Source organism: Micromys minutus (genome assembly GCF_963924665.1).
Source record: "Micromys minutus genome assembly, chromosome: 9".
Classification (NCBI taxonomy): Eukaryota; Metazoa; Chordata; class Mammalia; order Rodentia; family Muridae; genus Micromys; species Micromys minutus.
The window spans coordinates 7,445,257-7,468,528 of NC_137978.1; the positions used below are offsets into that span (position 1 = coordinate 7,445,257).

Below are 23,272 nucleotides of genomic sequence, written 5' to 3' on the forward strand. Positions count from 1 at the left end.
AGGAGGTGGCTTGTCTCCTGGCTCTCCCTCTGCTGCTGTTGCCTCTGGCATGTGGCTGCAATTTCCCAAATAATGTCTCTTTGTAATGTTATCTATGAAACATCTTAGGAAAATATAGTATTTACAGTCATGTTCTTTTCTAGTCATTGAGATATTGAATAACTACTAGTAACTGTTGTGAGATTCTTCAAATTGCTAACACAAATAATTATGGCATAAAATCTGATGGCTGACTTGAAGGTAGGAAAAAATCCTTTACAAAAAATTAAAGGAATATAAAAAACATTTTGAACTAAATGCAATTTAAGATGAAATTTCATCCACTTTTACTATATTAAATAAAGTAATTCAGAATTAGTAAGGTCTCAGAATGTTTTACTTCAATAAAACAACTGTACTAAGTTCTTCAACAGGCTTTGCTGTGCGTGTGTGTACCCTCAAAGGCTAAGAGGATGTCAGGTCCCCTGGAGCAGCTAACATGGGTACTGGGAACCAAACCTGGGTCCTCTGCAAGACTAGCGAATGCTCTGAAGCTGAGCCATCTCTCTAGTCAGAGCTTCTCTTAGGTGCACAGTGCTCATACATTAACAATCTGCTGGAGGACAAGGTGGTAGCCTACAGTCAGATAATTCCTGTCAGAATACAACCAAGACAACCCGGGCTCTGCGTCCTTCGAAGACAAAAGCAGGCAGAGGGAAAAGGCGGGCAGAAGCTGAGAGATGAGCAGTGACAGTTGCCTCTCATGATGCCTACGTTCTGAAGACCAAAGACATGCCTGTGTATATGCTAAGCACTGGTAAATGCTCACAACAGCACTACTCCTGATAGGAAAATAAGAGATCAGGCATGTCACGGAACAGTGAAAAATAAATGTACATGGTTAACATGGAAAATGTGCATGGAGGGAAGGAAGGGACCATTCCAAAGCCATGTGATAAGAAACTACAGCCATGGTGCTGGGAAAAGGAAACAGCACAGTACACGGCTTCCGGGGGAATTAAGTGGGTCTAGTACATAGAAGTATTCATAAGTGCTTAGAGAAAAATGACACTCAATTTTAAATCTTAATGATGCTTAAGGTATGGCTGAGGAAATAGGTTCAACTGTGAAAGGGCTTTGTTATTATTGGAAGCAGGGTTGGGGGTATAAAAAATACAAACAATTCTATCATTGAAAGTATTTATGTTATTATATGGAAAAAATGATCTTGGTGTAGAAACTTTCTGAAGAGAAACGCAGTATAAACTGTAGGCTCTGCTGGCAAACGAGCGCTGCTAAGTAAGGTAAGTGCTGTAACTCCGAGAATCAGAAGCCCAGGAAGGCGTGCGCACTAGCTCTGCTGTGGCTCATGAACATCATGTGGCTCATGAGGCTGATGGCAAGTTTTCCAGCATGAAAACACTTTTACACATTAGTCGTTAGAGTGTCCCAACATCAGAAATGACTTCCTTTAGGGTTTTGAAGAAAGTTCAGAACTGAATGTAAACTGGTCAAAAACGTTTAAGACAGCTGGGCAAGGTGGCGCACACCTGCAGCCAAGCTACTGGGGAGTAAGAGAATCAGGAATTTAAACGCAGACTGGACAACTCAGTAAGACTTTGTTTCAAATAAAATAGGGGCTGAGGATGGAAGGTCACGGGGAGGGTGCTTGCCTAGCATGTGAGAGACTCTGGGCTTGATCCCTAACACTGGGAATTAATTAAATGCAATTAACTTTGGAAGGGGAGGAGTGCAGCTCAGAGGTACAGTGCCTGCCATGCGTGAAGCCCAATGTTCTATGGTCATTGCAAACTAGAGAAAGGAAGATGAAGGCACTGTCTACATCTGCCACATGCTGTCCTGAGGACTTGTGGCAGTAATTAATCCAAACCCCCTTAGCAAAGGCATGAAACTTGATTCGTCATTGGATTGGGAGTTATTCTGAGCTCAACCAGATTAAAAATGGAACAGGCAAGCCTAACACCACCGGTCAGCACACACCCATGGCTGGAGGCCAGAGGCTGAGAGGAGAGGCTACTGCCTTCACGGCTGAGTTCCTGTCTCCATAAAAAGCCTTGTAACTCAGCTCACTAGCAAAGCTACTAGAGGCTTGACATCTTTAGGTGACACAACCAACAACACTATCAAGTGTTCCAAATATTGTCAACAGGGCACTTAAGGCTGGCAGCAGAGTACGTCCTGTTGACTCATTTTCTCTCACAGTTGTTTCTTTGTAAGTGCCATTTGGCACAGAACAGTCTAAGTAAATTTCCTATTGAATGCAGTTCTAGGAAGAAAAGCACAGCCACCACTCCATTTTCTGTGTAATAAAATACAGTCTAAAAGGTGGACTCCAAAGAGTCTAATTGGATCTCAAATCATGTAAGTCTGCAGGGATTTTATGTAGTTCACTCTCTCAGTCTTGCTGGGGTAAGAAACACTCTTAGAAAGAAAGGCTCACCCGCAGAGCTGCCCACTGTGGCTATGGCTGCACCCCACATGCAGAACGTGCTCTCTTGCATCAGACCGGGGTGCTGGGACATCCTGAGACACACTTGTTTTCCACACAAGTATTAGCTTCTGTATTCCTGAAGGACTGACCACATTACTAAGACACAAACATGTTCATTACGTAGTTCTAAGTTCAGAAGTACATATTACTTCCATTTGTAGGATTTAAGGCTATGGACATACATAGGCCTACCATACAACAGCATCACACTGACAACATATCTGTATTTACATGACTCAAACATGCACAAGACCTGTCGGCTTCTCCACACAGCTTTCATTCTTGACCTTTTTTAGCTTTGAAGGAACTGAGAGAAGTGAAGAAGTGTGTCACTGTGTGAGCACAACCAGGAAGCAGGCAGGGAGGGGACAGAAACAGGACACTGTGATTCTCAGACTTGTTTAAGCCAACGTGAAGGGTCATGATTCAATTTTAGCCAGTACATCCAAATTGGGCTGAAAAAACAGACGTGATGGGAAAAGCTGAATCTGTAAGGAGCTCATTAGTACGTTTACAAGTAAAGCCAAGCAACCACGACGGGGAGGCATTGTTAGCAGGGGTGAAGAGAATACTCATGTTGAAGTGAGACGTGGAACTCACCCTTGGGGTGGATGACAGGCTCTGTACCACGAACACCACAGGGTTTCCCGCACTCTTGATTGCCTCCACGGCTTCTGCATGTGAGGCATTTTGCAGGTCTACACCAGACACCTAAACCACACAAGGCAGACTTCTGATTAGAAATGCACCAAATTGTGGACAAAGCTAGCTCAAGTTCGTGTGTATCATCCTATGTGTGAGAAAAGCCAGGAACTAACACAACTATGTGTGACAACAGCCAGGAAGTGAGAGCAACTGACATATGCAATGTTCCAGTGTTTCATGAACAACTGGAGAGGGACATCAAAGAGACCAGTTACGTTACAGCAGTCCCACGTTAGTTACGTTAGAGCTGTCCCACGTCAGTTACGTTAGAGCTGTCCCACGTCAGTTACCTTACAGCAGTCCCACGTCAGTTACGTAATAGCAGAGCTGTCCCACTTTCATATAAGGACCTGAACTGGAAGCTGGCACAGCTCCATTCTAAGGTCTCTACACAACAGCACATGGATCCATGTAACAGAAACACGCCTCAGAGTGGAATGAGGAACTTTTCTGGACTTTTACAGTCTCTCCATTAAACTCAGTTTCTTAATCTATTATCACAATCCAGAAACTATTTTGCAATTTATGCTAACAGAACTGTCCAAACACACACAGGTTCTTTTACTAAAAGCACTTGTAACTTTCAGATGAAGGCTTCTCTATCTGGAAAGTCAGGGAGCTAACTTACTAGCATACCCAGTCTTGAAAAGGACAGGCTTTCAGATCCAAATAGCAATGCCTTAATTGTTAGGGTGGGTTTTAGTCAGCGGGGTGGTGAGCGCGTTGCTTCAAGGGGATGAAGAACAGAACCACAGGATGGATGCAGATGTTCCCTTCGTGCAGAGATGCCAAGACAAATGGAAAGCTGACATTCCTCCACAAGTCTGGCTCCTCTCGGCTTTAGAATTCAAATGCAGGAACCTGCACTCACATGGATGAAGTTTCTTATAGTTCTGAGGAATAAACCCTAACTTCTCAAAGAGTTCTTCTTATGTATCTACATCTTTCTTAGCATTGCTTAAAGGTATCTGTTTACAAGACAGGCAGAACTCATCACTGCTTTGAGTAAAAACAAACCAAATAAAAGCCTTAGAGCAGGAATCACAGGAAGCAGAAACAAAGGACTCAATACACCTGACTCAACAGCAGGGTAAAACTAACTCTCAGCCCCACTGTGGGCCTGAAATAGCCAGCAAGTAAGGGGGAAATCCCTGTATTTACTTAAAGGCTTGATTATTTCTGTGTCTGTATGTAGATGTCACATATGTACTGATATTCAAAGAGATCACAAGAGAGCATCGGATTCCCTGCAGCAAGAACCGGATGCAGTGTGGGTAGCCTGAGGAAGCAGCGGGGAACATATCAGGTCCTGTGGAACAGAAGTAAGGGCTCTGAAGTCCTGATTTATCTTTTTGACCCCCAAATTCCAAATTCTAACTTTTAGAAGGTAAAGCAACAGGCCACCTGACAGCATGTGGAGTGCATGCTCAGACTCTGCACCAGAGAGGAATTAGCACACAGAAACACACAGAAACACTAAAATCACAGCTCGGTATCACCGCACACCCGTTAGAATGCCAGACTGACAACACCGCCTCTGTACTGATAATGTGGACAATCTGGATCATTAGGGCTATAAAATAGTTCAGTCAATCCTGAAAATAGTTTGAAAGCTCTTTTCAAATTTAAAAAATGGACTTAGCATAAAACCCAGGCAAATACATTTACACATATTCCAGACAAATAAAGACCTGCTTGCATTTGGCAATTGTACACTGGATATGGAGAGAGACACCTGTAGTTTTGGCAGGAGATAAAGGTGGGGAGAATGGGAGGTTACAGCCAGCCTCGGGTCTAAACAGGTTCATGGCAAACCTGGGCTACATAGAACTAGAGATATCTATTCTAGAATCATTCAACAAGTCCAATATCCACTCAGACCTCAGAGCACATTTAGTTTTTTCATGTGCATTTACATTTTAACTCCCAGGGCAGGAGAGACATCTTAACAGTTATGAGCATTTGCTGCTCCTGCCACAGACCTGGGTTCAGTTCCCAGCAACTACATGGCAGCTCACAACCACCTGCAGCTCAAAGGTGCCAGAGTGTTTAAAGCCTTTTCTGGCCTCTGCAGTCTCCTGTATGCACATGACACACATAATTCATGCAGTACTCACTCACGTATAAATAATGAGTAATAAATAAATCATAGAAATAAGTAAGGCTGTCTCTCATAAAACTGAAAACATGCGAACCATGGTTTCCCCTTTCAAGGTGACCCTTCTGTAGACAAGCTACAAGCACTTGCTAAAGATTCTGGGGAAGCAGGTGTCTACCTGTTCTACGCAAAGCACTGTGCTTAATCTATCAATCAGCTGGGGATCCTGCCTTCAATCAGCTGGGGTTCCTGCCTTCAATCAGCTGGGGATCCTGCCTTCAATCAGCTGGGGTTCCTGCCTTCAATCAGCTGGGGTTCCTGCCTTCAATCAGCTGGGGTTCCTGCCTTCAATCAGCTGGGGTTCCTGCCTTCAATCAGCTGGGGTTCCTGCCTTCAATCAGCTGGGGTTCCTGCCTTCAATCAGCTGGGGTTCCTGCCTTCAATCAGCTGGGGTTCTTGTCATATCATTTTATTTGCTCTATCCTTACAAGCTAGAGAAGCTCATGTAGTGTGCATCAGATATACAAACAAATGGACGCTACCAATGCCATACAATTAGACTAAACATCAAGCTAGCCTACATGATCCTTTTACTGCTTCAAATGTTTCCAGTAAAACATTGTTTCACCCCACTCACCTCAAGTATTTTATCCCCAGTTTTAAGGGCATTGGTCTTTCCTGCAGGACTGTCTTCTAACACTTGTTTGATGAATATGCCCTTGAGTTCCTCTCCATTCTTGAGGCGTTTTATAACTGTTTGTCCACCAACAATGCTGATGCCAAGAGACACATTAGGTTCTCTAACAATTTCAACACTATAAAGAGACAACGAAACATAATCAAGCATAAGGTAATGCCATCTGCTGCAGTGTCACAGCAGGTGCTGTCTATGGCACGACCTGTGGCTAGTGCTTTATGAAAACCTCTTAATGCACTTTAGAGATGGTGTATAAACAGGGCTAGCTCCGAAGTTGTAAGATATTATCAAGATTATGACATTTAAAAGTTGAAAGTTTGAAAAGGTAGATCTCTCAAATAAGAACTCTTGAGATTCGAAGATGAGTTTGCTAAGACAATGTGAAATGATCAGACATTTCATTTATACTTAATATAAAACGATCAGACAGCACTTCATTCATGAGCAATGTCCGAAGAGACTCTGAGAGAACAAAGGTGAAGACCCAAGAAAGCACACATTCATTGTAATGAAGCCCCAGCTTTTCAGAGGAGAATGAACTTCCCATTGCTTTCACTACTCTCCCAGTGAGAAGGTTTACGTGTGAGGTTCTTTGCAGAACACCACCTTTATCTGCTTTCTACTTTCACACCATTGTTTCTGTTTGTTTACTTACAGATTCCTTGTTTTTTGAGCTAGGTTCTCACTGGATAACTAGGAGGGTCTAAATTGGAATTCTTGTTTCAGATTCTCACATGCCAGGATTACAGGCACATGTCTGATATCCTCATACACATATCTGGACAAACATTTGCTTTTGAGTTAAAAAAAAAAGAATATGAAAGAAAGTTTGCTCCTATATAAATTTTGCTTTAACTAGAGAGACATGACCATTAGTCAACTCAATTTAAAAACTACTCATAAAATATGTCCTCAGAGTCTGTGAGACAAAACTCAGAAGTGGGAGCTGATGATAGGCCTAATGGTGGAGGTACTCGAATTGACACAGCATAAAATCTGGGAGAGGAGCGACCGAAGAACTTCAATAATCACAAGACTCCGGTGGTCTGACAAGCACCTCTGCGGGCAAACACATGCAAGAGAGGATGAGCTCACTCTGCAAGCCCCACCCAGACAGACACAGCATTCTGTCCACCAGGGAGAGGGAAAGGGAAGCGTCACTGGAGTTTCTGCACCTGTAGGCACACGGCACTCACAGCCACACGACCTCACTGGTACCGGTGCAGGATAAAGCATGGCTACCCTCAGTTACTACTCTCACAGGGAGGGACATCTGTAAGCTGCTTTCTGAGACAGCATCAAAGGGTTTAATGTCGGCTAACAGGCTTTAGACAGGACAAGAAGACACTGAAAGTCAGCACAGATGATTGCTTATTTTATCAATTATAGTGACTTAAGTGTCTTACTCAGTCAATGTCTTACTCAGGGATTCTATTGCTAGGATGAAATGCCAGGCGGAAAGAAGTTGGGAAGGAAAAGGTTTATTTGGCATTCACTTCCATAGCCCTTTTCATCACTGAAGGAAATCAGGACAGGAACTCAACCAGGGCAGAAATACGGCGGTAGGAGCTGATGCAGAGGCTACAGAAAGCTTACTGGTTTGCTCTCCATGGCTTGCTCAGCCTGTTTTTTTAAAAAAGATGTATATATTATATGTAATATACAGTGTAGCTATCTTCAGACACTCCAGAAGAAGGTATCAGATGGATATGAGCCACCATGTGGTTGCTGGGATTTGAACTCAGGACCTCTGGAAGAGCAGTCAGTGCTCTTAACCACTAAGCCATCTCTCCAGCCCCTCAGTCTGCTTTCTAACAGAACTAAGGAGCACCAGCACAAGGATGGCACCACCCACAATGGGTGGGGTCCTCCCGCCTCAACGACTAATTTTAAAAAATGCTTTACAGCTGACTCTTATGGAGGCATTTTCCCAATTGAGGTTCCCTCCTTTCAGATGACTCTATCTTGTGTCAATCTGCCAGCACACTAAAAAGTTGAGGAACGAGGGTGTGCTTGCACTGGGGACAGGAACAGCATACACTTACACTCTTGGTGGACCCCAGTGGCTGAAGTTCGGTGTTTCCTCTCCTTCACCTTCCTCTCTCTCGGGTAATTCACTAGAAGGGGAAACACAAACCACTCTTGTTCTTAAAAGTTCTTGGAAAATTCAAGATTGCATGATCTAAAGGTAAACAAGTAACTTCTAAACTTTTAAAGAATTCATATCAATAAATAAACAGAGAGAGCATTCCCGGCATTAACAGTCAGTGCAGCAACCAACCATGTCTCCAGGACGTCAGAATGATTGAAAACCCCTAAAACAGGAGACTCTTTCAAAAAGACTGCCTTTAATTTGTCCTGTTTCACATCTGCACCTGCGTCCATACATAACATTTTTCTGTTATTCTATAAAGAGTCTCATGTTGTAACCCAGGCTGGCACTGAAGATGCACCAGCCTTTGTGCCCTGTCTGGCCTCGTACTCGATCAGGTATGAGTGCCGAGGCCTGGCTTGGAATGTTTCCTAAACCCTGTACTGACTGACCAGCTCACCCAACTGCTTTATTTTTCCCTCTGCTTAGATCAACTTGCTGAACTGGATAACAAAAAAGTGCTGGCTGACAGAAAGCACTAGTTGGACAGTAATGTGACAGCTTTTAGTCACGGTATTTGTCACAGCAACAGACAGCAAAACAAATAAATGTGGAAAACTCTTAGTGTTCACTGTTTAAATTAGGGAAATTTAATTGTATTTGTGAGAGTTTTCTTTCTTTGATTTCGGGGTTTTTTTTTTTTTTTGGTTTTCTTGGGGGGTATTTTTGGGGTTTTTTGTTTTGTTTTGTTTTTTGAGCTAAGGGATATAATTCCTGTGACAGTGTAAATGGGTCATATACATACTGTTGTTACAGGAAACAACCAAAGGCAATTTGGAGAGGAAAGGCTCTCTTTTATTTCAGAGCTTAGGGTCCCATCATCTAGGGAAGCCAAAGCAGGAACTGAAGCAGAGACGTTAAAAGCCACAGTGGACTAGGCTCTACGATTATCAATCAGGAAAATGCCCACAGGCACGGCCACAGAGCAGTGTCACTCAACTGTGCTTCTCTGTCCTTTGGTGACTCTAGGTGTGTGTCAAGTTGGCGTGTGAGGCTGCTAACAGTGACTCACAGCTTCTCAGAAGGGAGGGGGTACGATGGTGTGTAACACATGACAAGATCTGCTTTTCCTGGCTAAGGATGGAACACAGGGGCTCTTCTCCCAGAGGAGTGCAGGACATTTTAGCAGCTGGTAGGACTCTTCAAGGAGCGGTGGACACTTGCTTTAATAAGATTAATTCATAGAAAATGAAGTCTGAAGCTTCTGAAGGTTATCTGAACTGAGTTTTAGAAAGTCAGAAGACTGTAAAGTTGAACAAAGCCACTTGACCAAGGTGAATGTATACACCACTTCACCTGAGTTAGAATCCATCAGCAAAAGCCAAATAGTTTTGCTGTACACATTGAGATATAAATTTGCTCAAATCTATTTCAAACACTGAGGAGATTTTTAAACTATCTTGTTTTCACTAATATTTTCTAGTCATCATACACAGTGGTGGGCTTCATAGCAACGGTGTCACAGGTCATTCAACTTCCTCTTATTTACCACCCTGTCATGCTCCCTGGCATCCTCTTGGTGCCCCCCCCACCCCTGTGCACGCACGTACACACTCATTCTCTCTCTCTCTCTCTCTCTCTCTCTCTCTCTCTCTCTCTCTCTCTCTCTCTCTCTCTCTCTCGGTGTTCATCATCTTTCTGAGTACAGCCCATGTCACTTAGCACAACGACTTGTACTGTATCCATTCCTGCAAATGTCACAATGTCATTATTTACGATGAAGAAGATCCACTGTGAATTTGTGGCAAGTTTCCCTTACCCGGTGCCCTGGCACCGCATCCTAGCTAGTTCTATAACTTAGCTGCCGCAGAGAGTGCGGTAGAGAACACGGCCGTGCAGACATCTCTGTGGCATGCTCTCTCGGAACAGGAAACATTCACATGAGCCGAAACATACTCTAATCTGATTACGAGTTTTCTCAAACCTCGACAGTGATTTCCAGAAGACTGGATTATTCCCATCACAGTGTACAAGGGTCCCTCTTTTCCCACATCGTCACCAGCATTTTCATTTTCTTCATGATAGACATGCTGAGTGGGAGGAGATAGACTTTCAATGTCATTTTACTTTAAAATTGCCTCATGGTAAAGAATATTTTTGAGTGATATTGAATAGCCTCTTCCATTGAGAAACATACAGTCAGTCCATGAGCCCATTTGCTAACCTCCCTTCCTTGCTGCCTCCTCTCTCTGCTGCACACTTCCTCTTCTGAGCAGATTTCCAATCTCATGCAGTACCATCTGAGTTGCTAGCATTTACCTTTGCTGCCAGGGCCCTTTGCAAACAGCCCCTGCCTTTGCCTGCACCTTGTACAGTTCTGCCGTTTAATAGAGTTTTTGGTTTTACATCACGGTTTTTGATGTGTCTATGGTGCAGGATAAATAAGGATTGAGTTTCATTTTGTCACTTATAGATTGATGCCGGTTCCCTAGCACCATTTGTTGGAGAGGCCACGGCACATGTATGAGCATCACATGATCCGAGGAAGAGCTGTCTCTCCTCTGGCATGTGAGTCCCAGTACTGAATTCAAGTGTCTGGTGGCACATCCCTTTCACCTGCTACCATCCTGTCAGTCTGCTTCTCATTTTAAAAGGATTTAATTCCATATATTTGATATGAAAGGTGTTGTAAGATCTGGTTCCCTTCCTCACCCCTCTGGTCAGGACTACTTGTTTCTCTACACCACTCCACTTTTGCTTTCAAGTGAGTGATATATACGATTTTATGTATCAATATAAAATATAAAGTCCTGCACCGAGGGGGAAACAGGACAACGGTGGGAGGTGGAAGGAGAGGGGACCAGGCAGGGAGAAAGAAGGGGAAGAAAGAAGGGTGATAGCTTCAGATTCTGGAAGAGATGTGGCACAGCCACCAGAGGGTCCCAGACACCAGGGAAACGTGAGGCTCTCAGGACCCAACTGGGATACTTTAGCCTAAATGAACAGAGAAGGGGGAAGACAGACCCTGTAGAGACCGCCTCCAGCAGATAGGCATGGCACCCACAGATGTGGATGCATTGCCACCATCAGACGGAGCTCCAGGAAACCTGGTGGGGAGCTGGCTGAAGGAATGGAGGAGAGGAGGGGGATTGCAACCCCACAAGAAGAACACAGGCTGGCCTGACCACCCCGTTCTCCCAGAATCTAAACCACCAACCAAGGAGTGCACCTGGAGGAACCCATGGCTCCAGGAGTGTACCTGGAGGGACCATGGCTCCAGATATATCTGTAGCAGAGGGTGGCCTTGCCTGACAGCATGGGGGGGGGAGGCCCTTGGTCCCAGGGAGGTTTGATGCCCCAGTGTAGGGGGGTGCTGGAGCGGTGGGGCCAGAGGGTGTGGGTGAGTGGGGAAGACTTTCATACTGCCATGGGGGGCTGGTGGAGGGAGTACCTGAGAAGTGGGATATCATTTGAGATGCAAAGGAATGGAGTGGTTAATATATATATACATACATATATATATATATATATATATATATATATATATATATATATATATATATATCATCTTCCTGACAATTACTTGCTTCTTGTTTCATTTAATAACTCAAATTGCATCCAGCTTCCTGCCAATGGCATAATGTCACTAGTGTGTGCGTGTATGTGTGTGTGCCTGTGTGTGTGCATGTGTATGTGTATGTGTGTGTGTGTGTGTGTGTGTGTCCTCCTTACCTTAGTCTTCTAGGCAATGTGCACTGGGCCAGCCTCTGTACATGGGCAGGATTCTCAACATCACCCAGAACCTGCCATGTCCAACTCTGGCCTTTCTCTCCCACTCTCAGCTGTGATTTCTACCCAACAGGAAAACAGGCGAATGAAAGCTGCCATCTTTAGGAAGCCTCACAGAAGGCTGGCGCTGGCCTACTGCTGCCTTTCTGCAGCTCCCCAGGCTTACAGTCAACACTTTCCTTACACCTGCTGTGTCCGCCCCACCTCCCCTTCCTCTCAGGCCAGGCCTGGAGCAGCACTTGTGGAAGGAAACAGAAGGCACCCCATCTCCTTACTGCTGAGTTTCCACAGATAATCCAGGAGCTCCGACTATACTAGACCACGTTCTCCGTGACACCTGTCAGAACACACCTCACTCCCTGATCCCTACATCGACTATACTAGACCACGTTCTCCGTGACACCTGTCAGAACACACCTCACTCCCTGATCCCTACCTCCAATGGAGTTCACTTACTCTGCTGATTTAGAAATATTTTAATCCTCAACATGTCCCCAGATAACCTGATAACTTGCCAATCTGTTTATAGGCCTTTATCAAAACATTAATGTCCTCCTATCTAACTTCCTACTCCAGAGCCATGAGTCTTCTAAAGTGTCAGTACAGCATTCCCTACGGATGCTGAGGCTGTATCTACATAGTCTTTTGTCCTCACACCCACTTGCTGGACAGTAAACAGAAACCAAATTACATCCCACTCTCTAAGCAAATGCTGTGTGCAATCCATTTTGTAAATAAAAAATGAAACTCTATGTGTGACCTCATTTTAAATACAATGGAGATTTTTAATAGTAATTAATAGATTTAGTCATGGTATCTTTCTACACTTTCTAAATGCATCACTAAACTTGTACATTTTTTAGAAATAAAAGCCAAACCACAGTGGACAGGGAAAGCAGGGGAATGTTGGCATGGGGGTGGGGGTGGGGTATAAGTTAGAATAAAGGACAACATCATACATGTGAGAATAGGACACAAAATATACTTTATATGACAAGTTAATAATAAGAAACACTAAATACACTACTTTATATAACTTAAAAACAACTTTTTAAAGGAAGAAATAAAATGAAAAGTCAGAGGAAGGACACCATACCATGCAGCATTTGCATGTCGTGAAGACACCATTCCCAGGTGTGATGAAGGCTTGGTGACAACCCGGGCACTGGGGAGTCGGTACAGAGGCAAATCTTCCTGCTCTCTTCTTTGGGCGACAGCTGGAAGATCGACCAGCATGCCAGGACCTTGCAAGTCACTTGGAATCATCACGTCTGAAGAATCCAGATGGGAACAGAAGATACAGTCGTGATTCAACATGTTGTTAAAGGGTGTCCACTCTAGGTACCAGCCTTCCACAAGGAGGCAGCTGACAGTAAAGTGTGTTGTATGGCAAAGACTTAACGCCAGGTGGCAGGAAGCACCACTGGAAAGCAGAGCTAGGATGAGGATGGGGATGGGGATGGGGATGAGGATGGGGATGAGGATGGGGATGGGGATGAGGATGAGGATGAGGATGGGATGAGGATGGGGATGAGGATGGAGATAGGGATGAGGATGAGGATGGGGATGAGGATGGGGATGAGGATGAGGATGGGGATGGGGATGAGGATGGGGATGAGGATGGGGATGAGGATGGGGATAAGGATGGGGATGGGGATGAGGATGGGGATGGGGATGAGGATGGGGATGGGGATGGGGATGGGGATGAGGATGGGGATGAGGATGGGGATGAGGATGGGGATGAGGATGGAGATGGGGATGAGGATGGGGATGGGGATGAGGATGAGGATGAGGATGAGGATGGGGATGAGGATGGGGATGAGGATGGGGATGAGGATGGGGATGAGGATGGGGATGAGGATGGGGATGAGGATGAGGATGGGGATGAGGATGGGGATGAGGATGAGGATGAGGATGGGGATGAGGATGGAGATAGGGATGAGGATGAGGATGGGGATGAGGATGGGGATGAGGATGAGGATGGGGATGGGGATGAGGATGGGGATGGGGATGGGGATGAGGATGGGGATAAGGATGGGGATGGGGATGGGGATGAGGATGGGGATGGGGATGAGGATGGGGATGGGGATGGGGATGGGGATGAGGATGGGGATGAGGATGGGGATGAGGATGGGGATGAGGATGGAGATGGGGATGAGGATGGGGATGGGGATGAGGATGAGGATGAGGATGGGGATGAGGATGGGGATGAGGATGGGGATGAGGATGGGGATGAGGATGGGGATGAGGATGAGGATGGGGATGAGGATGGGGATGAGGATGGGGATGAGGATGAGGATGAGGATGGGGATGAGGATGGGGATGAGGATGAGGATGAGGACGGGGATGAGGATGGGGATGGGGATGAGGATGGGGATGGAGATGAGGATGAGGATGGGGATGAGGACGAGGATGGGGATGGGGATGAGGATGGGGATGGGGATGGGGATGAGGATGGGGATGAGGATGGGGATGGGGATGGGGATGGGGATGGAGATGAGGATGAGGATGGGGATGAGGACGAGGATGGGGATGAGGATGGGGATGAGGATGAGGACGGGGATGAGGATGGGGATGGGGATGAGGATGGGAATGGGGATGGGGATGGGGACAGGGATGAGGATGAGGATGGGGATGAGGATGAGGATGAGGATGGGGATGAGGATGGGGATGAGGATGGGGATGAGGATGGGGATGAGGATGGGGATGAGGATGAGGATGAGGATGAGGATGGGGATGAGGATGAGGATGGGGATGAGGATGGGGATGAGGATGAGGATGGGGATGAGGATGAGGATGAGGATGGGGATGAGGATGGGGATGAGGATGAGGATGAGGACGGAGATGAGGATGGGGATGGGGATGAGGATGGGGATGGAGATGAGGATGAGGATGGGGATGAGGACGAGGATGGGGATGGGGATGAGGATGGGGATGGGGATGGGGATGAGGATGGGGATGAGGATGGGGATGGGGATGGGAATGGGGATGGAGATGAGGATGAGGATGGGGATGAGGACGAGGATGGGGATGAGGATGGGGATGAGGATGGGGATGGGGATGAGGATGGGGATGAGGATGAGGATGGGGATGGGGATGAGGATGGGGATGGGGATGGGGATGGAGATGAGGATGAGGATGGGGATGGAGATGAGGATGAGGATGGGGATGAGAATGAGGATGGGGATGAGGATGGGGATGGGGACGATGAGGATGGGAATGGGGACAGGGATGAGGATGGGAATGGGGACAGGGATGAGGATGGGGATGGGGACAGGGATGGGGATGGGGACAGGGATGAGGATGGGGATGGGGATGGGAATAGGAATGGGGATGAGGATGGGGATGGAAATGAGGATGAGGATGGGGCCACCAGGAGGAAGGTTATATTTCAGGTAGTTCTCAGGGAAAACAAACAAGTTAACTAAACTAGGCACTTTATCACTAGCATTAATTCATCAAAAGAACTCCCTTATGTTTTCTAGTCTTACTGCAAAGTTTTCCTTTCTTGCTCCAAGCTATTCTGGCCATGGGTACTCTAGAATTCATTCATTTAAACAAAACGACCCCATTGAACAACAAGTAACAATTCTTACAATTTGAAGGGCTTAGAAACAGCAGAGTTCCTCTACATCTTACATATTTGACACATTCTATTTTCATGGATAATTGTAAGAAAGGACATTATTGTTTACATTTTATGAAAGGGGAAATTCCAGTTAAAGATTTTGCTAATTTTTACTTTGTAGGAGCACAGGCAAGGGGGTGCACACATGCCACAGGGCATGTGTAGGTCAGAAGACTACCTGTAAGACTTGTTCTGAGGTCACAGGTCATCAGCCTTTGCAGCCTTCACCTGCTCGGCCATCTTGCTGACCCAATTTTGTATACCTGGCCACTAAAGAGCACAAATTACCATAATTTATTTCAAAGTCTACCTTTGTTAGGCCAAGCTCTGCTTTTAATGCACTTCTTGGTGGTGCACACAAGTGTGCAGAGGTGTGCATGGGTGCACACTCTTCCTCTACCACTTTCTGCCTATTTGTCAGGGTGTCTCCCAGAACCGGAAATTCACCAGTTAGGCTGGCCGGCCAGGGGCACTCAGGATCAGCCCAACCCACCTCTCAGTGCTGGGATTGCAAGCACGTGTGCCCAGCTTTTTACACAGATGTTGGAGATTTTAGCTCAGGCTCTTGTGTGTGCTGAGTCACCAGCCCAGTCTCTTAAATTAGTCCCTACTCTTTCATCTTGTTTGAGAGAGTCTCACTGTGCAGCCCAGGGTAACCTCAGACTCACAAAGGCCTGTCTCTGCTTTCCAGTTGCTGGGATTAAGCATATGAAAGTGTTGCCCATAGAGGCCAGAAGAGGGCCTCGGAATCCCTGCAAATAGATTTTATAAGTGACTGCCTTGTGGTGGGGCTGGAAGCAAAACGTCAACTATTATTTTTAATTGTTGAAATGCATTTTGTGTTGGGTGTGAACAGTGAACACGTGGCAGTCAGAGGACAATGTTCAAGAGTGGATTCTCTACTCCATCTTGTGGGAAGTCTCTGTGTTCCTGCTGCTGTGTGAGCTTCCAGCAAGTCTCTCTGCCTCCCAGCTCGGCCTAGGAGTACTGGGTCACAAAGTCATGCAATTAATTTCAAGCTTTACAGCAAAGGCTTCCTTGAATCTGTGTCTTTATCTGGTTGTAGAGACTTGACTGGTGAGTCACAGACAGCATGTCCCATCTTTCCCTGTGAGTGCCACCCATACGTCCCCTGGAACAACCTGTTACTAAGTGACCACTCATTTTGCCTGCTGGGACCCCATTCCCGGGTGCCAGTCAATGCGGGCCCGACAGCTCCAGGGGCACCTCCACTCAGTGCATGGGAGGCAGAGGAGGAACAGGACCCAGGCAGCTGTAAGGACAGAGGTTCCACTCGCTAAGCAATCTCCCACTGCTGTGCTGCATGAGTTCACACACGTTGGTAACAACTTCCCGTGCCTGCCCCAGGCCTGCTGCCCACCGCCTCCTCTCTGGCCCATCGCCAGCACACAAATGCCCATTTCTCACCTCTCCTGGTATTTGACACATACTTTATAGAACTGTTCACCCTGTGCTCCCAGCACCCACCAGCCCATAAAACAAATCCTGTCCTGGAGGCCTACAGTCGTTAGGCAATGGCTGTAATGGGCACAGAGGTTAGAAAAACAGGGAGGTTAAAAAAAAAAGGCCCCTGGGTAAATGGAAGTAAATGCTTACAGAAGAGGAATGGGGAAAATTTTTCAAACCTTATACATGGTGAGGTGGCTGCATAACTCAGCAACGGAAAGCAAAGCAAGTGAGCTGATGGGCTGAATAGGCACACACAAGCAGCCTGCTGCCCACCTGACAAACACCACTGTGCACACTGTGAGAGCTCAGCCCACTACTGACAGGACTCACATCCAGAGTGGGCAGAAAGATGGAAACAAAGTTGTTTCGTCCTAGAATCTTGAGACACTCATTTGCAAGTTTGTTCTCACACTCCATGGAATGTGAGTACTTTAAAGAAACAACATTTTGCTGGTGAGTTTTGTGGCTGTTGTTTTCTGTTGGTGATGAAACCACTGTGTGCTCTACCACCACTTAGTCACACCCAAAGTCCAAAGTCATCACTTTAGATTTGCCACAAGGTCATGACTAGCCTGTTGAACACAGGATATGAATAAATGATTTTAAAATTAATTTTTCTATAAAAATAAGATGGTTTGTTGCTGATGAAGTGGACTTGTGAGCGGCAGATTTGAAAGGGATTCCGAGCTAGGAATATAGCCTTGTGGCAATTTTTGGTATTCAAAGATCATTATGTTTAATCTATATACACCAAGAAAACTCTGACTGTTTCCATGTTACATTCTGTTCTACGTGTACTTTATGCTTATGGTAACTAGTTGGATTTCAATGCATAGTATCAAACCTCTAAAAGAATTGCCAAAATGCTTTTAAAAATCTCTTCTTTAAGGAAAAGAGAGAGAGAGAGAGAGAGAGAGAGACAGAGAGAGACAGAGAGAGACAGAGAGAGAGAGAGAGAGAGAGAGAGGGATCCCAAGACTCTCAGACTAATCTTTGAGGAAAGAGAGGCTTGGAGAATCTACCAGCAGATTTACAGCTTAGTACAGAGGAGCCGGTATTCAAACAGGGTCTATTGTTTGCTGAGCTCTCAAGAGGCATGCATGTTGTTGCTGAGATGTCTTATCAGCCCACATGACTCTTCTAAGCTCAGCATGAGCCACCAACCGATCTGTCCTGTCTGTCACAGCATTCCTGATGTGTGTGCTGACAAATGGTTCTGAGTAAGTCCACAAAACATGACTTCAGCAGCAGTCCCCACATGATGACTGGTACTCCCCCAACTCCTCTTGAGAATCTACAGATGGGTTCTGGGAGAGGGAATGTCATTTTCTTCAGTCATGCAGTCACCAACAAGTTGTTTATGCTCCCCTAAAGAATGCCCCACCTGTGCTTCTAGAAGAAAGTCTAATGGATGTCACAGGGTCACTGGTGAAAAGATGACATGTAAGTAGAAAGGGGACAAGTTGTAAAAAGGAAGAGGATCACACAGAGGGAACAAGAGTGTGACAAAGGTGAATGGGACCGAAAGGCATCACATATCTGATGGGATACTGTAATAAAACCCATTCTGTACAATTAATATATAGCAATAAAACCCAAGGATAATATTAAATGGGATGAAGCCTTTGAAATTAAGACTTAAAACCTGGGGTGGGGGGAAGGGAGTGCGTTTTCATGAACAGCCATGCAGAAGTATCGTTGAAGGATTTGATTTAATAATAGGCGGAATAGAAGCAAAGAAGGGCAGAAGGGAGGGAGAAAGGAAGGAAGGAAGGACAGCAAGTTCCAAGCAGTGCCACCACACCTATAAAACAGCGACTAGGCCAGTGTGCTCCGTTCATTCTTACAAACCATGAGGGAGTAAGTCCTCACTAAGCAGAGAACCACGGCAATGTAGATAAAAGCTCCACTTTCTTCCCAGCCATGAACCTGAAAAGTGGCAGACTCATCCTCCCTATGACTCCACAGTGACAGCCTGCTCTGGTCACTCAGAGGGGCCACCCAGTACCAGCACAGCACGGCTTTCTCTTCTGTGGCTCCCATAAAACAGTCTTGACCTCACAGTAAACTGTCATTGTGTTCTAAAGCGTTCTCCCATCTGTGTGTAATACAGGAGTTGTCACGGTGAAGCGCTTTCTGCCAGGCTGGTTCCAGCAGTGAAAGACAGCTCAGGTCCTGCCCAGTGGCAGAGTCCTGGTGTGATGGCACAGCCGTCTCACCCAGAATCCCATTGTTAGATGAATACAAGTATAGAAAAGTTGATATTATGAGTTGGCAAAGAGAGGCATAACACTTTCGGAATTCTTTAATGGAACCTAAGTTATTAATGTCCTAGAATCAACTATAATTTATGGTTATGAAAATACCTCATGAATGTTTCAAATATGCACCCCTTTATTAATATTTAACAGCTCCATCCAGTGAGCTAGCAATTTCACTTAATAGCATCGGAGACTTTAGCATATATTGGTAGAGACGTAGTTCACGTGAAGGAATGGTCTCACTTATCTCTCGATCTATGCGTCATACAAAGCAGAATGAGGCAGAGAATGTGGAGCCTTCTTGATACACAGAAATTGAAAGATCAAGTTGAAATTCTCAGCTCAAGTTGTCCCAAGACAGGCTAAGTAAGTTTTAGGTTCAAGAGATCATGGTGAGGAGACGAAAGGTACTGGAGGCCCAAACGGCAAGCAGGAATCCATGTAACTGTGGTTTAGCCCCAACACTGAAAGGCAGCAGGAGGGTGGCCAGTATGACAGTGTAGCACACTGTCCAGAAAGCAAAGCACACGGACCAATCACCCAACAAAGCTCACAAACCTAAATCCAGGCCGCTGCTCGCTAGCGAATGAAGATGTTCCATGGCGTCAAATCTGCGGTGCTGACCATTTCCTTCAGAGGGGATGGGCAGCCGGGAATCAAGGCCAAAGGTTTCCTTCATCTTGAAAAGGAACAAAACCAGAAATTCAGCACGTTAAGCAGCAATGAGAATGCCATAATGTTGTTCAAGGCAGACATCGACACAACGGATAACGGGCTGTAAGCCGCTGCGTCTGCGCGCACAGACTCTGTACCTCCCACCCTGCCGCCAGCCCACCCCCAACCCCTTCCCCGGGTTACTCTCCCATGACTTGCAACAAATGCTGCATGAGCCTAGACTTGGAAACCCGGATAGAGTTTTGTTTTTAAGCATTAACCAATAAATACAAACAAGCACATCGCAGACAAAAGCAAACTGGCTGTCAACCAAGTCATTTGGTGATATAGCACCTGGATGTATCCCTATGACATCACTGCTATTTCTGGGTCTTTGCTCTGCTCCCCAACCCTATTATTTCTTTCATTTGCTGTCTTCCAGACAGGGTCTCACTAGTAACCCAGGTTGGCTTTGAACTCACAGCCTTCCAACAGCTTGACTCATACGCACTCTGTCATGCAGACTGGCCCAAAGTAGAACTTACAGACTGATAAACACTGCTGATAACATAGTGCTTTCCTCTATGGCCCTGTCTTTCGTGGGTTTTTAAAGATATACTCTGCTGGAATGCTGAAACACTTGGGCCTTCTCCAGTGTCTTGTGTTGAATCAAATTACTCAAAGAGGTTAAGTAGTGAGACAGACCTTAGACTGAATGCCCTTGAAACACAGCAGGTAGAAAAGGATGGCTTTGACCTTCAAGCTATTTCCTACCAGAAGCTGGAATCTAAATCCCCTCGTGAAAGACACTGTCCCTGAAGGGAAAGAGACCAACATCTCTCTTCGAGGGTAAGCAGCAGAGAGACCTTGAGCCTCTCCCCAAGAGGCAGGAGCACTTTACAGCAGTCCTGTGCAGTCAGTCAGAACCTGAGGAACTGACTAGCTGCTTCCGGTGCTCCCTCATGAGGCCCCCATGCTATTCAAAGCTTAAGTGAATATGCATGCTTTTCTCTAGCTCATCTATTTTAATGCAATTTAATTTCAGGGCCCTGGAAGCTTGAAAACAGGGTTTGATTGGCCCCACTTCTCCCAAGTAGAGGTGTTAAGAGGCAGGTCTCAGTGTCAGGCCTCAGTGAGGCATGCAGGTCCCCAAGGCAAGCCTTAGCGAAGGCGGGGAGTAGCAGGAGAGAACAGGCCCAATTCGGAATCCTGGACAACCTGCTATAGAAGGTTCACTTGTGAACCACAAATTGAGCTCTTCCAAAGCATCAAAGCCACCGACTCCTTGACCTTAGACTTCTCAGCCTCAGAGGGTAAGAAATAAATTTCTGATGTTAAACCTCCCCCAGAAAATAGTACGTTTGTTGTAGCAGCCCACAAATATAAGTTGTCATGAGCATAAATTCTATGAGCATAAATTTTAAAATATTTTAATATAAAGAAGGTTTATTGACAAGAAGAGGGCAGAAAAGGTGAAAAGGAAGAGAGAGAGGAGGAAAAGGGAAGATCATAATTAAAATTTTATGCTCACCATATAGATATATTAATTGAAATGATTAGCATTTTTAAAACTTTGGTGGTAGTTTTCCAAGCGCTGTAACTTGGTACAGCTCTGTAACTCTGGCTAGCTCATTTGTGAGCTCCTGACTGACTGCTGGAATCACAGAACTGTACCACCCCACCAGGTACTATTGTTGATTTTTTATTGTTGGAGATTTTAATTGTTCAAAAGTTGGAATGTTTATATTTTCTAATGATCCACTTTCTTTAGAATCATTATAGTCAGTCTTTGGGTTCAAAGAGATAGTTCAGTGGTTAAGAGCACTGACTACTCTTCCAGAGGTCCTGAGTTCAATTCCCAGCAACTACATGGTGACTCACAACCATCTGTAATGGGATCTGATGCCCTCTTCTAGTGTGTCTGAAGACAGCTACAGTGTTCTTACATAAAACAAATAAATAAATCTTTAAAAAAAAAAAAAGCCATACTTCAGTGGTAAAGATGTTGATTCCAGACAGCTTTCCCAGACAGATAATGATCAGGGAAGAGAAGAGAATATAAAGTCAGATGACCATGGAGCCTGCAAGGCCCCACTCCACTCAAAGATCACACAGGCGTGAGAAGTGGAGTCTGACTATGTGTCAGACTGGAACAGAAGCAGCAGTAACTTCCTGAAGGAAGGAGAGGAAGGACTGGAAGTACGGAGTACTCAAGAAAAGCATTTTACAATAGCTTTGTATCTTAGTGAAGATTTTAACTTTATTATTTTTATTTTATTTTACATGTATGAATGTTCTGTCTGCATGCTTGTTTGTGTACCTTGGCAGGTACTAAAACTGAACCCAGGTCCCCTGGTAGAGCAACTAGTGTTCTTAACTTCTGAGTTCTCTTTGCAGCCTTTAGGAAGCAAATTTGAAAGTTTAGGCCTTTAGAAAATTGAATTTGTCTTATTTCCCCCTCTGTAAACAGAGGGGGAAAAACCATCATTCTAAGGGAAATAATCCTGAAGGATTTAATCAAAACAAGAATAAAAGCACAAACAAACAAATAAAAAAATCAAAACCTTTAACAAATGGACAGATGGTTGCAAAGCAGGTTTTCCCACAAATACATATGGGGTCAACATAAAAAGATGCTTAACATCATTAACCACTAATTAACAAAATGCAAATCAAAGTCATAACGAGATAGGTGTGCTGGCGCCTGTCTATAATCTCTGGAACCCCAGCACTCAAAGAGGCCTAAGGCAAGAGAATGTAGAATTCACAGCCAGCCAGAGCTGCTTTGAATCTGAAACGCCCCCTACAGGCCATAAAGTGCTTGCACTGATATTCTGAACACTGAAACTTCAGGAAGCAGGGCCTAGCAAATGTTTAGCAGCTGGTCACTAGGAATGGGTCTCTTAGGGTTCCGGTCACCTCTGGTTTCAGCCTGTGCTCTCTGTTCCCTGGTCACTATCACAGACTAAGCTTCTCCCACATTCCTGCCACCAAGAACTCCTCCCGATAATAAACAGGTAGAAATTCCTTTGAAGCCATGAGCTAAGGTAACCCTCTCTTTACATTTTCTGTTGGGCGGCCATCGTCTGGCACAACAGGACAGGACGTAGCTAAGGCACTGGGATATGAACAAGTTGCCATCTCAAAACTCATCTCAAAGTAGGGCACAATTGCTACTAACAAACAGAAGTCTGAAAGACTGAGGCAAACCAGCATTAGCAAGGGAATGGCGAAGCTGGACACCAAACAATGAGGAATGTTTGCCTGTCAGAGACGAATCTTTGCTTTCTGTTGGTTTAAAATCAGGGTCTAACTCAGCACTGACCTCAGGTTTACTATGGAGCGAAAGCTGATCCTGAACTCCTAACCCTCTCCTCCACCCCCCAT

At 45.3% G+C, this 23,272-nt stretch overlaps 1 protein-coding gene across 2 annotated transcripts in view; it reads right to left on the minus strand.

The window, feature by feature from the left end:
• The window catches only part of PATJ (PATJ crumbs cell polarity complex component), a 290,169-nt gene that overhangs the window by 166,860 nt on the left and 100,037 nt on the right, over window positions 1-23,272 (minus strand). For both annotated transcript variants that reach the window (XM_080921989.1, XM_080921990.1), the window contains 5 exons: window positions 19,790-19,910; window positions 12,969-13,143; window positions 8,037-8,108; window positions 5,932-6,109; window positions 3,092-3,202 (listed from right to left, as the gene is read on the minus strand). In XM_080921989.1, the coding sequence (XP_080778115.1) occupies window positions 3,092-3,202; window positions 5,932-6,109; window positions 8,037-8,108; window positions 12,969-13,143; window positions 19,790-19,910 (657 nt within the window). The remainder of the gene's footprint in view (window positions 1-3,091; window positions 3,203-5,931; window positions 6,110-8,036; window positions 8,109-12,968; window positions 13,144-19,789; window positions 19,911-23,272) is intronic.